Source organism: Chlorocebus sabaeus, chromosome 26 (genome assembly GCF_047675955.1).
Source record: "Chlorocebus sabaeus isolate Y175 chromosome 26, mChlSab1.0.hap1, whole genome shotgun sequence".
Lineage (NCBI taxonomy): Eukaryota > Metazoa > Chordata > Mammalia > Primates > Cercopithecidae > Chlorocebus > Chlorocebus sabaeus.
The window spans coordinates 36,099,119-36,111,924 of NC_132929.1; the positions used below are offsets into that span (position 1 = coordinate 36,099,119).

At 40.2% G+C, this 12,806-nt stretch overlaps 1 protein-coding gene and 1 pseudogene across 3 annotated transcripts in view; one reads left to right on the forward strand and one right to left on the reverse strand.

Annotated features, from left to right (window-relative positions):
• The window catches only part of RORA (RAR related orphan receptor A), a 746,629-nt gene that overhangs the window by 11,571 nt on the left and 722,252 nt on the right, over nucleotides 1–12,806 (reverse strand). For all 3 annotated transcript variants that reach the window (XM_008016387.3, XM_073012201.1, XM_008016389.3), the window contains 6 exons: nucleotides 12,178–12,573; nucleotides 6,501–6,622; nucleotides 4,728–4,860; nucleotides 3,959–4,066; nucleotides 1,491–1,601; nucleotides 119–231 (listed from right to left, as the gene is read on the reverse strand). In XM_008016387.3, the coding sequence (XP_008014578.1) occupies nucleotides 119–231; nucleotides 1,491–1,601; nucleotides 3,959–4,066; nucleotides 4,728–4,860; nucleotides 6,501–6,622; nucleotides 12,178–12,573 (983 nt within the window). The remainder of the gene's footprint in view (nucleotides 1–118; nucleotides 232–1,490; nucleotides 1,602–3,958; nucleotides 4,067–4,727; nucleotides 4,861–6,500; nucleotides 6,623–12,177; nucleotides 12,574–12,806) is intronic.
• LOC119627844 (cytochrome c-like) overlaps nucleotides 1–12,806 on the forward strand; it is a 71,680-nt pseudogene that overhangs the window by 11,333 nt on the left and 47,541 nt on the right.

Below are 12,806 nucleotides of genomic sequence, written 5' to 3' on the forward strand. Positions count from 1 at the left end.
GCCTGTTGCTTTCTGATACTTTGGGAATTGGTCGTATGACTTATATGACCATACTGGCAGCATGATTTGTGCCAAGGGATAGTTCAGGCCATGCCAACCAGAAGCCTTCGGCACTCACCTTTGTTAGTATTCCATCTTCTCGGTGATTCTTCTGAAGGACGTGTTGAAGAGCTAGCTGAATTTTCTGTTGCAGTTTTTCAATTTTTACCTTTTCTTGCAGCCATGAGCGATCTAAACATAAAAAAAAGATATTCTTTAACATTCCTCCGACATGGTGTCAAGATCCCCCTTCTCCAGATGCTTTTGATACAGATACTTATATCACAATGAATATTTAGAGACTCAAGAGGTCAGTTTCACTCCTCTTTCAAAATTTCTCCCAATGGAGTGAAAAGTGATCTAAGGAAGTTACAAAACAGGGTGTTAAACCTTTCCATTTTACCGATACATAAAGGAAGGATCCTTCCCTTCCAAAGGATAAACAATTAAATACGAGGCCATACTCATATGAATGCAAATGAAACCATCATAGCCCCTCGGGACGTTCTAATAATTATACTTCAGAATGAAATATTCATTATCAATCCTGCTAGCTTTTCTGAAAAATACAAAAGTTTTCTAGTAATCTTTGTCAACTAAAATTGTCAATAGAATTCCAAGTGACAGGCCGGGCACAGTGGCTCTCGCCTGTAATCCCAGCACTTTGGGAGGCCGAAACGGGCGGATCACGAGGTCAGGAGATCGAGACCATCCTGGCTAACACTGTGAAACCCCATCTCTACTAAAAATACAAAAATTAGCCTGGCATGGTGGCGGGCGCCAGTAGTCCCACTACACGGGATGCTGAAATATGAGAATGGCGTGAACCCGGGAGGCGGAGCTTGCAGTGAGTGGAGATCGCGCCACTGCAGTCCAGCCTGGGTGACAGAGCGAGACTCCGTCTCAAAAAAAAAAAAAAAGAATTCCAAGTGACTTAAGGGTGGTTAATTTAGGATACAGTTTTTATGTGTAAGTCTTCCAAATAGAAGGTAGTAACTTAGCAAAGTGATGATCTCCAAACATGCAGTGCTGGTTGAAAACACAGATTAAATTCAGATAATCTAGTGGATGACATCTAAATGGATTTTAACGAAAAATAGGATGTCTTAAAAATCACGTTATCCTGGAGACTGGTGTTAAGAAAGGCAACCCTATTCTACTACAGCATTTCTCTTGGTATCGGGAGGTTAATTCTGGACTGGATTTTATTCAGTTCTCATTTCTTTACATTTTATCTGAAAGGCATGAGGTTTTCTTAAAAGAATATATATTTGTGTTGGGGGGTGGAGAAGAGAGGGTGTTATTTGAAGACTTAAAATCCAATTTAATAAGGGTGGAGACCTCTCTTAGTAGCTCCAAATATTTTACAGCTATTAAATGTATGGACCTTGTAAAAATTCTTTATCTCAGACAATTCTAAAACCATTTTTATTTTTATTTGGTTATCTTACCTGCTGACATCAGTACGAATGCAGAAAATAATGCAATTTCATCTTCAGTCAGGTGCATAGAACATAAACTCTTTCCAAATTCAAACACAAAGCTAATAAAGTCTTCACAACCTGCCAGAATGAAAATAAAGACAGCTTAGAAGTTTGGTTATTGTCTTAGGAGAAAAACCTAGGTCTTAGATTTTCCTAAGGTTCTCCTAAGACCCATAGGAGGTCTTAGGAGAAAAAATGGGGAAGATGAAGAGAGATCTAGTGGTTGAAGATCAGAAGGAGTAGTAGTAGCATTTCTATAGTTTAATAGTTTAAAATCTTAAAAGAAAAATCTGTTTAGCCATCACCACTACTGCCACCACTTCCATCATATCACCACCACTGCCACCACTTCCATCACATCACCGTTACCACCATCATCCTCATTCAAAATAATGAGACTGAACTTTTGTTGTGTGATTACTATGGCAAGTATTGCTCTACGATATTTCTTTGGGTTTCTTCTTATTTTACGACAGTTCTATGAAGGAGGGATTATTATTATCCCAATTTTAGAGGTGAGGAAACTGAGACTTGGAAAGTAATGCACCTATGGTCATACAGGTAGAAAGTACAACCTAAGAAGCAAAGCTAGGCTGCCCGATTTCAGAGCCTGCACTTTTAACCTATAGAGTCTAATAGTCACATTCTAACTGATATGTTAAATTAACTCGTTTTTGTTTTCAACTCTATTTCATCTGAAACATTCTTAAAAATGTTAACAAATGACACATTCTGATGGTAAAACTATTATAACTATTTACCAACCTGAAAACACAGAATGTGAAAGTCTCCTAAAATAATAATCCATTTTCCAAAAGACTGGTTAAGTCTGGTGTCTATTCCTTCAGATTTGCATATTTTACATACAAATGTATATATTTAAATGACAATGTGCTACATGACAGTTCATTATATATATCTTCTGTCATGTAACTTTTTAAAAAATCACTCATTTTAGATACTTATCCATTCTTCTTAATAACTATATTCATTTTATTTAAATAATAGAAATCCAAAATTTATTATTATTAATTATTTTGAGACAGAGTCTCACTTTGTCACCCAGGCTGGGGTGCAGTGGCACAATCTCGGCTCACTTAAACCTCCACCTCCCGGTTTCAAGTGATTCTCCTGCCTCAGCCTCCTGAGTAGCTGGGACTGCAGGCGCGCATCACCATGCCCAGCTAATTTTTGTATTTTTAGTAGAGATAGGGCTTTGCCATGTTGGCCAGGCTGGTCTCAAACTCCTAACCTCAGATGATCTGCCTGCCTCGGCCTTCCAAAGTGCTGGGATTATAGGCATGAGTCACCACGCCTGGCCCCAAATTATTTATTTATAAATTATATGTCATGGTTTCACTTAGCTATAACTTTTCTTTCTTTGATATCTGCATGTCAGTCTCATTGATGGTTACTGTTTGAGGGGGATGGAAGGGCAAAGCTTCTGTCCTTTGCTTAATCTTATGTATCAACTCACATCCTAAAGGTTATCTGAATACATTTCAGACACATTTATCACCAGCAAATCTGGTTTCTTAAAATCTGGAAGGGGGCCGGGCGCGGTGGCTCAAGCCTGTAATCCCAGCACTTTGGGAGGCTGAGACGGGCAGATCACGAGGTCAGGAGATCGAGACCATCCTGGCTAACACAGTGAAACCCCATCTCTACTAAAAAATACAAAAAAAAAAAAAAAACTAGCTGGGCAAGGTGGCGGGCATCTGTAGTCCCAGCTACTCAGGAGGCTGAGGCAGGAGAATGGTGTGAACCTGGGAGGCGGAGCTTGCCGTGAGCTGAGATCCGGCCACTACACTCCAGCCTGGACGACAGAGCAAGAGTCCATCTCAAGAAAAAAAAAAAAAAAAAAAAAAATTTAGAAGGGAACTGGAAGGACACATAATATAAATCCCTTTGATTACCAACTAGATAAAATGAAACTCTAGATCTTTACATGTAATGTAGACAAAAAACTTTTGTCTTATATGACTTTTTTTTTTTTTGAGACGGAGTCTTGCTGTGTTGCCCAGACTGGAGTACAGTGGCGCAATCTCGGCTCACTGCAAGCTCCACCTCCTGGGTTCACACCATTCTCCTGCCTCAGTCTCCTGAGTAGCTGGGACTACAGGCGCCCACCACCACACCTGGCTAATTTTTTTGTATTTTTGGTAGAGATGGGGTTTCACCATGGTCTCGATCTCCTGACCTCATGATCCGCCTGCCTCAGCCTCCCAAAGTGCTGGGATTACAGGCGTGAGCCACCGTGCCCGGCTGAGCTATATGACTTTTCTACAGTGACTAATTAGAAAGTAAAATAGGTATAAAATCCCTATTTTGTTTTTGAATAACCAGTTTTCATTTTGTCCAAGCAGAGCTTTCACTCAACCCGCATCTTTTCCTATAGCCCCGATTTGAAGAAAAGACACCTTGATACCCCTTACCTAAGGATTTGAAGATGTCAGGGCTGGCATACTTCCCATCAAAGTACACGGTGTTGTTCTGAGAGTCAAAGGCACGGCACATTCTGATAAACACCACCTCTAGAGAACCTAAGCAGAGGCAGAAATGGTTCAGGTCATTTGGGTCATCTGATGTTAGTGAGTTCGTTTCTAAGGTGCTCATGTAGAGACTCCTTCTGAGATAGCATGGTGAGTGTCGTGTGCAGTTTAGCTAGTGGGTTCTCAGTCACATCAGCTGTCTATCCAGAAAGACAGAGTTTTCTGTGTAAAGACTGTTGTGCTGAAGCTAAGGCCTGTTTAACTGAAGTGAGGGTTGCTTTATAAATTACTTCCTTAGCACTCTTCTACCTTGCAATGCAGAGTCTCAGAGTTGCTAGGAAAACATTTATTCACATGTACTAAACCAAGAATCAAAAACAAGTATATCTTTCTGAGTTCTACTTCCTTCTTCCTAACATCATAAACTCGGAGGACTTGGAGTGCAGAAACAAAACACAGGTGATGGGAAAATCTGGGAATGCAGGTGACTTTCAAATTAATCTTTTCATCCAGAAGAGAAGCGAAGTGGGGGGAATGTTTCCTGAATATATCTCAAAACCTTTCAGAAGAACTCCATTTCTGCTAAGAAAAACCTGAGCTATTATCATTGGAGAAAAACTGTTCCCGACACCTTCCTTACCAAGCATTTCTTTAATACGCGGATGAAAGCAGGTTAGGAAGAGATCTCAGAATTCACTTGCAAAGCACATACCTGCTTTTAGAAGCACAATTTGATCATTTTGACACAGTTCCATAAATCCATCAATGCGTTTGGCAAACTCCACCACATACTGTATAGCTTCTGTAATTTTGATGGCACACAATTGCCACATCACCTCCCGCTGCTGTTAAAGAGGGAAACATATTAACATCCTCCAGGAAGATGTTAGTTTTTGTAGCAGAAGTTGAAGAGTTATGAAAGCAAAGCATGCCACTGCTTTAGCCCTGGGCCACGAAGAGTGGTAAAGTAGGATCTTCTTTTTTTTTTTTTTTTTTTTTGAGATGGAGTCTTGCTCTATCACCCAGGCTGGAGTGCAGTGGTGTGATCTCAGCTCACTGCAACCTCTGCCTCCTGGGTTCAAGTGATTCTCCTGCCTCAGCCTCCTGAGTATCTGGGATTAGAGGCACATGCCACCACACCCAGCTAATTTCTATATTTTTAATAGAGACAGAGTTTTACCATGTTGGCCAGGCTGGTCTTGAACTCCTGACCTCAAGTGATCTGTCTGCCTGGACCTCCCAAAGTGCTGGGATTACAGGCATGAGCCACCGCGTCCAGCCTGGATCTTCTTTTAAGTAATTATTTTGCCTTGGAAAATTTAATACCACTTTACTTGGGGAAAGGGAGAAAAGGAGGAATCAACTGAATTTATTGTGCACCTACTATGAGCTAGGCACGGCATATTTTGATAAATACCACCTCTAGAGAACCTTTATGACATCCTTAATTCACTTTCGTAAGAATATTTTTCTGGCTGGGCAGAAAACAAAACAAAACTGGCTGTCTCAAGACAAAACAAAACAAAACAAAAAACTAGTGGATATGGGAGCTAGGATTCAAATCCAAGCATCTCTGACTCCAAAATCCCATTTCATATACTTTGTTGCTTCTTACTATTTTCTTGCTTCTCCTTTGTAGCTTTGGCTGTTGGCATTACCTGCTACCTCAAAGGCAAACAAAGTGATGTGTTGCTATTCCCCAACATGTCCTGTTAAATTCCTTTTATATTCGCACTCTCCAGTTCAGTTACAGAATGATCTGGATCTGTGTTGTTGCCAACTTGTTTCCCTAATCTTAGTTTTAGACTGTTTCCACCAATATGATGGGGTGGAAGAAACACTGAATTAGGAGCCAGGAGTCAAGGTCTGATCTTGATGTTTCACTCTCCAGACATGCCAACGGATGTTAGTTTTCCTCAAATGTAAAATGGATTCACCTAGATAATCCTGTCGATCTGGGTGTTTTATAGAAAAAGGCAAGTAGGGCACTATTTGTCAGCCTCATATTGCTAGGTTCAGACTGGAGTTACGATCATAGCTTCTAAACTTTTTTTGTATATACTCCCTAATACAACTTTCAGAAACATGAAGCTTCCTTGTCAATTTCCAGAAACATGAGGCTGAGATTATTTTACATGAACTTCCAGACCTTAAAATCTTTGATTGGGATATTGAGACAAATCTCAATTCATTTGGGCTTTTGGAAGCTGCTTAATCTATTCTCCTGTTGACAAATGGAAGGAGGTATATGTATACCTAGAAAGCACAATAGAAATTATTTGCTATTGCTGAAATTTTGCATGCAGGCATCTGCAAAGCTTCAAGTACATTAGCAGCTTTGGAAAAAAGATATTTAAACAGAAACCTGGTATCTGATGAAAGACACTCATTCTTTGGTCTGTGGGAACTCTTGACCAAATTTCCTATACCAACACCCTCCCCATTATTGCCTCAATCCTAGGAGGAAAAATTCCTCAGATCATACCTTGTTTTGATAATTCTCAATTTCTTCCTGCAAAAAGGTCTGCCACGTTATCTGCTGGAGCTCTTCTCTCAAGTATTGGCAGGTTTCCAGATGAGATTTAGATATATTCTGTGCAAGGTGTTCTAAGGAGAAAACAGGAGATCACAAACATGAAAAGCCAAGTTCTTTGAATAACGTGATTTAATATTTGCTTTAAAAAATAACAAGTAGAAAACAATGTCTGTGTGGGTTTTGACTGTCTTTACACATTTAAACAAGTAATTTGGAACTGGTTTGTATTTGGGAACATGAAAGAGGATAGGGACTTTGCAAAGCCAACATTTGAAGATACGACTTGGTGACTTCAAAGACCCTCCTGACTTTGCCCTTGTTCTGTGTCTTTATACTAATGTCTAGGAATGATAAAATACTGACCTAGATAGACATAGGAAATGATTAACCTGGTGTTTCTTCTTGGCATTTTTATGAAGACACATCTGCCACATAACATTGACCTGGGAAGGATTATTCTTATTCTTGAAAAACTAGAAAATGATATTCTTTTATGGTGACAACTAGGTATTTATTTAGTTTTTCCTGCAAATTGTAGAACAAGCATTACTGAGGGCCTACCATGTGGCTATGCATAGTGTAGTTGTGAAGTCATAGACTCTGGAGCTAGACCATTTGAGTCTGTATCTCAGCTCTGCTACTTACTAGCTATGCGATCTCGGGTATGTTATTTAACCTCTTTGTGCTTGGTTTCCTCATTTGTAAAATGAGGGAAATGGTACCTATTTCACAGGGCTGCTATGAGAATTAAAAGAGTTGAGCCCTTAGAATGGGGAGGATTACTTAGAATGTGCTACAGAATATTAGTTATTATACTTGAGCTTAAGGAGTTTGAAGATATTAAAGACCTAGAGGCCAAAGAAGTTTTCTCTAGGAACTTGTAATCTGGTAAACACATACGAACACACTGGAAGGACAATTCAAGACATTAGATAATAAGGTATAAAGCTGAATTACCCAGAAGAAGAGAAAGAAAAAAGTAATTGAAGCTGTCAGAAATGGAAGAGATTGGCTGGGTGTGGTGGCTCACGCCTGTAATCCCAGCACTTTGGGAGGCTGAGGTGGGCAGACCACTTGAGGTCAGGAGTTCAAGACCGGCCTGGCCAACATGTATCTATTAAAAATACAAGGGCATGGTGGTGGCCGCCGTGATCCCAGCTACTTGGGAGGCTGAGGCATGAGGTCTAGAGTTTGAGACTAGCCTGGCCAACATGGTGAAACCCTGTCTCTCCTGAAAATACAAAAATTAGCTGGGTGTGGTGGCGGGCACTTATAATCCCAGCTACTTGGGAGGCTGAAGCAGGAGAATCACTTGAACCTGAAAGCCAGACATTGCAGTGAGCCAAGATCGCACCACTGCACTCCAGCCTGGATAGCAGAGCGAGAGTCCATCTTAAAAAAAAGAAAAAGAAAAATAAAATTATATCTGGGGAGATGGAACAAGCAGTTTTGTGCTTGGTGGATTGCAGCACAGAGAAGCTCAGGCAGGAGGAGGACCACATGGAAGGCTGCTGGAATCTAGATGCCAGGAACTAACAATTTGGAGTAGCTTGGTAATAACTGTCCTGGAAGGGAAGGATGATTAAAGAAGTATTTTTTAAAAAAAAGAATTGACAAAATCCCATGAATATAAAACCATATCCAAAAATGATCCCTCTCCCTAGGGTTTTGACCATAGAATAGGCAAGCCATTTTAAAAGAATGGTGCTGAATGCAAACTTGGCAACACTAGGGAAAGTATCTATTTGTTTGGAAATTTCTTACTGCTTTTGTCAAACAGAAGCAGACTTGTTTGTGTGAAAACAGAGCAGGTTCACCTAAATGGAGCTGGAAACCAGAATCTCCTTAGAGACACTGAAACATAATAAACCTGAACGGCCCTTCTTGGAAACACACAGACACTAAAACAGCATGAATAAATAACATAAACACACACACACACAAATAAAAGAACAAATGTAAAGGAAAGAATGAGAAACTGAGAGTGAGAGGGAGAAGCCAGTAAATTATGTGTCTTAGAATCAATGACGCTTGAGAAGAGGTGAGTAAAGACAAAAATAATGGGGAGTAAGAAACAAGAAAATACATAAATAAGGTAGTGAACTACCTCTTTTGGAAAGAACTCTCACTATATAAGATCGTTTCTAGAATGTAAACCAATTTTTGCCAATAAAAAAATGATGAAGATGAAGAGTTCACGGGGAAGCAGGGGGGAATGCTGTGGAGTGAAGGATGAGAAGAGGCTCATATCATTTCCTTCCAGGTTATGCTTCATTTCTAGTTAATAAGGTACTTGGCATCTTGTGGTTTCACTTTGTCTTAAGAAACTGTGGCCACTTACCCCTACCTATTTAAAACAGCCAATAAAAAGTGAGACAACAAATCATGCAATGTACATGACATACCAGTAGAGGGCAGTGGTTGCATTCACACCATCTGCTCACCAACAGCCTTTCATTCCAATTCATAGTCGATTTGGCAAATGTAAGATTTTAGACACTTTGCTATTTTAAAATCTCCATTTCAGCAAACGCGAGTATGGTCAGGCTGAATAAAAGTCGAGAATTTAAGCGTGGTCTCTCAGATAAAGTCTGGAATAGTGAAATACTTTGTGCTAGGAGTTAGGAGACCTGGCTTCTGTCTGAGCTCAGCAGATAATCTATCTACCTCACTTTGTGACTGGGGCAAGTCATGTGCCCCAACCATGACTGCTTCAGCAATACAGCTAGCGCTTTGATACTCCAGATGGGAAGTCCTGGCTTCTGAGTTAGTCACAGATTTTCACAGTGGGAAGGAACTTTAGAAAGCATCTACTCCAAACTGTCCTTGTTTAACAAATAATAATGACATTAAGAATTATGATAACAGTTAACACATTATAGCATTTACTATATGCCAGTCCCACCTAATTTGTATCTATCCTAAATATATGTGTTTTCTCACTTAATCCTTATAACAACCCCAGGAGAAAGGTACTAGTATTATCTCCATTTTACAGATGAGGAAACTGAACCACAGTGAAGTGACTTCTTCAAGGTGTCACAGCTGGCAAGTGGCAGAGCTATGATTGAGACACAGACCTTTATATTCTAGGGGTAGAGAAATTACAGCTCGCAGATGTGACTTATGCTGGGTTGTACAACTTATATTAATGCTAGGACCACAACCCATATAAGTGGATTTCTTGTCTCATGCTTGCCCAATATATCAGTTGTTTCTCCTGTGCAAAGCTTTAGATATCAATTATAGTAACAAACATAATTTGCACTTAAAACCTAGGTTGTTTATCTGGAATGTATAATTCAGGTACTAATTGTACACCAAGGGCAAAATTTCCTAGCCAAGGATGAAGACATATTTTTCACTAAAAGTAATAGGTTGTGCATACTACACTTGAAAGAGAGAATTGGACTCAGGACATGTTGGTTTATAGTTTATCTTCCTATTATATAATTGGTTTCATTTGTTTAAAATCTGATGACAAAGTTTAGCCTAAAATGAAGTCAAGAGTCTTAAAGAGATAGCAGGCTGTAAGCCCCAAAAGAAATACCAGGGAAATGTAAGTAGCTTTGGAGAAGCAGCAACAAGACTTGGGCCACTTTCATGATACTCTTAGCTCCCTGAAACACTTTGCGTGCATAAATGGGATAAGAGAATTACAGCCCAATTATATCCTTTCCAGATAAAAGCGAGTTTAGTTTTGGGTTTGGGAATTCTCCTAGTGATGATCTCATTTAATTTATCCTGGAAAATGCCACAACACCTGTGAAAAATTCCTAATTTAAAAGCACATAGAGCAAGCAATGAGGGGGCAGGGCTCCCAGACTGCACTGGAGAGTGAGACCACGGAAGAGGAAGCTCACTTGTCCGGGAGCCTCAGGGAATCAGCTCAGCCATCTCTGGCCCCACTTCGGTGTCAGTGCATTTTTTAGCCAAAGTGCCATGTTCAAGGGCAATGCTTTGCCTAAGGCCTATGGATTTATTTCAGGATTGAACATTTGACAAGCAAACAGGACAGAGTCACTAATATTTATGGTAAGGTGGAAGCAAACCTAAAGTGAGTCAGGTCATTTTTCATGGTATCATGTCAGCTTTCAATCAAATCCTTATTCATATCTGAAAATTTTACTTTCATTACAGTTCTGCTTAAGGCTCAGCCAACCAAGATTTCATGACAAAAATGGAAGGTTTTTGTTCTAGTTCAAGAAAAAAAAAAAAACCAAACCTACCTTTGCTCAGCTTGGCTTCTAGTTCAGAGGTTTCTCTGTTAATCAAAAGAGCTGCAATACACCTTTTAATGCTGTTCAGTGGTTAAAGACCAGGCTGAAAATGTCTCTGCTCTTGAGGATTTAAATTTAGACCCATAAAGAGATGCTTGTGTAAAAACTGTAAAGAACATTCAATTTGTTCTATTTGGAGAAAGATTTTACTGGAAATATAAATTTTCACTTAAAAGATGTTTTATGGGGTGCAGAGGTAGAGAAACCGTCTAAAGAACACAGCCATTATTTCTGTGAACTGAGGATTTCTGTGCTCAAGTCTGAACCTGCTGTTTCTTTTCCATCTGAAGTCTTCATTCTCTCCTCGTATTAACTTAGTCATCTCCACAGCAACTAATTGAAATATCCCAAAGGATTATAACCTTGTGTGAGGAACCACCAGGAGGAGCAGATCAAATTCAAAAACTACAAAGGTTCTTATCAAAGTTTTTCTAATAATAGTGCTGTACTTAAAAATCGATTAAATATAGCAGTGGATGTTAACACAACCTCCTTGAAATGGAAAGTTGCCCATTGTCTGTGTTATCAACATTTCTAGGTCACATCTCCCAAGAAGCAGTAATGTTCCAGCAATAAGAAAAGGACAGTTTTTTGTCTTTTGCATGGTGAGCCTTATATGAATTACATCAATTTTGTCACCAATATCCATCATCAGATAATTCTGGTAAGTAAAGCAGCTAATTTCTGTTGAACATTTATATTGTATATCAGAGTTGCAAAACTTAGATGCCTACAGGGGCTGTGCGTATGATATAAATGGCAGGAGTGGGGTGGGCCCATTGAAAGGTGTAAGCCCCTGGCTGTTGCCAGTTGGCTGTTGCCATTCACAAATGTTGGCCCACTGTAAATAGATCATTTTTTCCCCTCCCACAAGAAGCTAAAAAATCTGAACTTTTGGGTATAATTATCCAAATTTAAATATTAGCAACTGATTCAAAAATTTTAAAACTGCACTGGTCAAAAAAATACGTCTATGGGCCAGGCCAAGTTCAGTTTGTGGACTGCCATTTTTTTTGTCACCTTAGGTATAAAGCAATCCCTGGAATATAACTAAACCACTAATGAAGTTAGCCATTTCCTGAGCTTCCAGTTTTCTGCAGAATTCAAAGACTGCTTCCGTTGGTTTTGTCCCATTTCTAATGCTGCGAGGTCAATGCAGGTATTGGATAAACCATGGGAAACAGCACAGGGTCAAAAGCAAGGGGGCAGGGCAGAAAATGAAGTGGCCCAAATGATAAAGGTGAATTGCAACATTTAGCAGAACTCATTAGAGGAAAGTCAGACATGCCCCTTTTACTTTAAAGGGCATGAACAGAGCATCCCAGGAGAAGCATGCATGCCATTACCTAATTCTGCCATGGACACAGTTGGGGAAGTCTCGCCGTTGGTGAATGAACAGTAGGGAAAGAAGCCTGATGCTGGTGTGTAGTCACATATTGGTTCTGGTTTGATTCCATTGATATCAAGACCTGACTGGTCTGGGGAAGGCTGTATGTCCAGGTAGAAGCTGCTGACGGCGGAGTCTGCCTTACTCCCCTCAGGGGTGTGCCCGTCAATGTAGTTACTGAGGTCGTCGTGAAGTTCCGTCAGCCCATTGGCCGAGATGTTGTAGGTGGGCGTCAGCGGCTCGGCCTCTCCAGGCTGCTGCTGGTGGTCGCGCTGCTGCTGCTGCATCCGGTGTTTCTGCACTTCTGCATACAAGCTGTCTCTCTGCTTTTTTGACATTCGGCCAAATTTTACAGCTGGAAGAAAAAAGCCAAACCATACTACATACAATGCGCTTTTCTTCAATATTCTCTCCTGTGAGCTTTGGGATTTCCTTTGAAGTCTCAGACAATCTCAATCCAAAACTGCATGACCACAAAATAAGGACATATTCAGAGGTGAAAACAGTTCCAACCCACACAGGCTCACTCCAGCTCCCCAACAGCAAACACACATCCCAGAGAAACTCATGTTGCAGAAAGAGACCTGG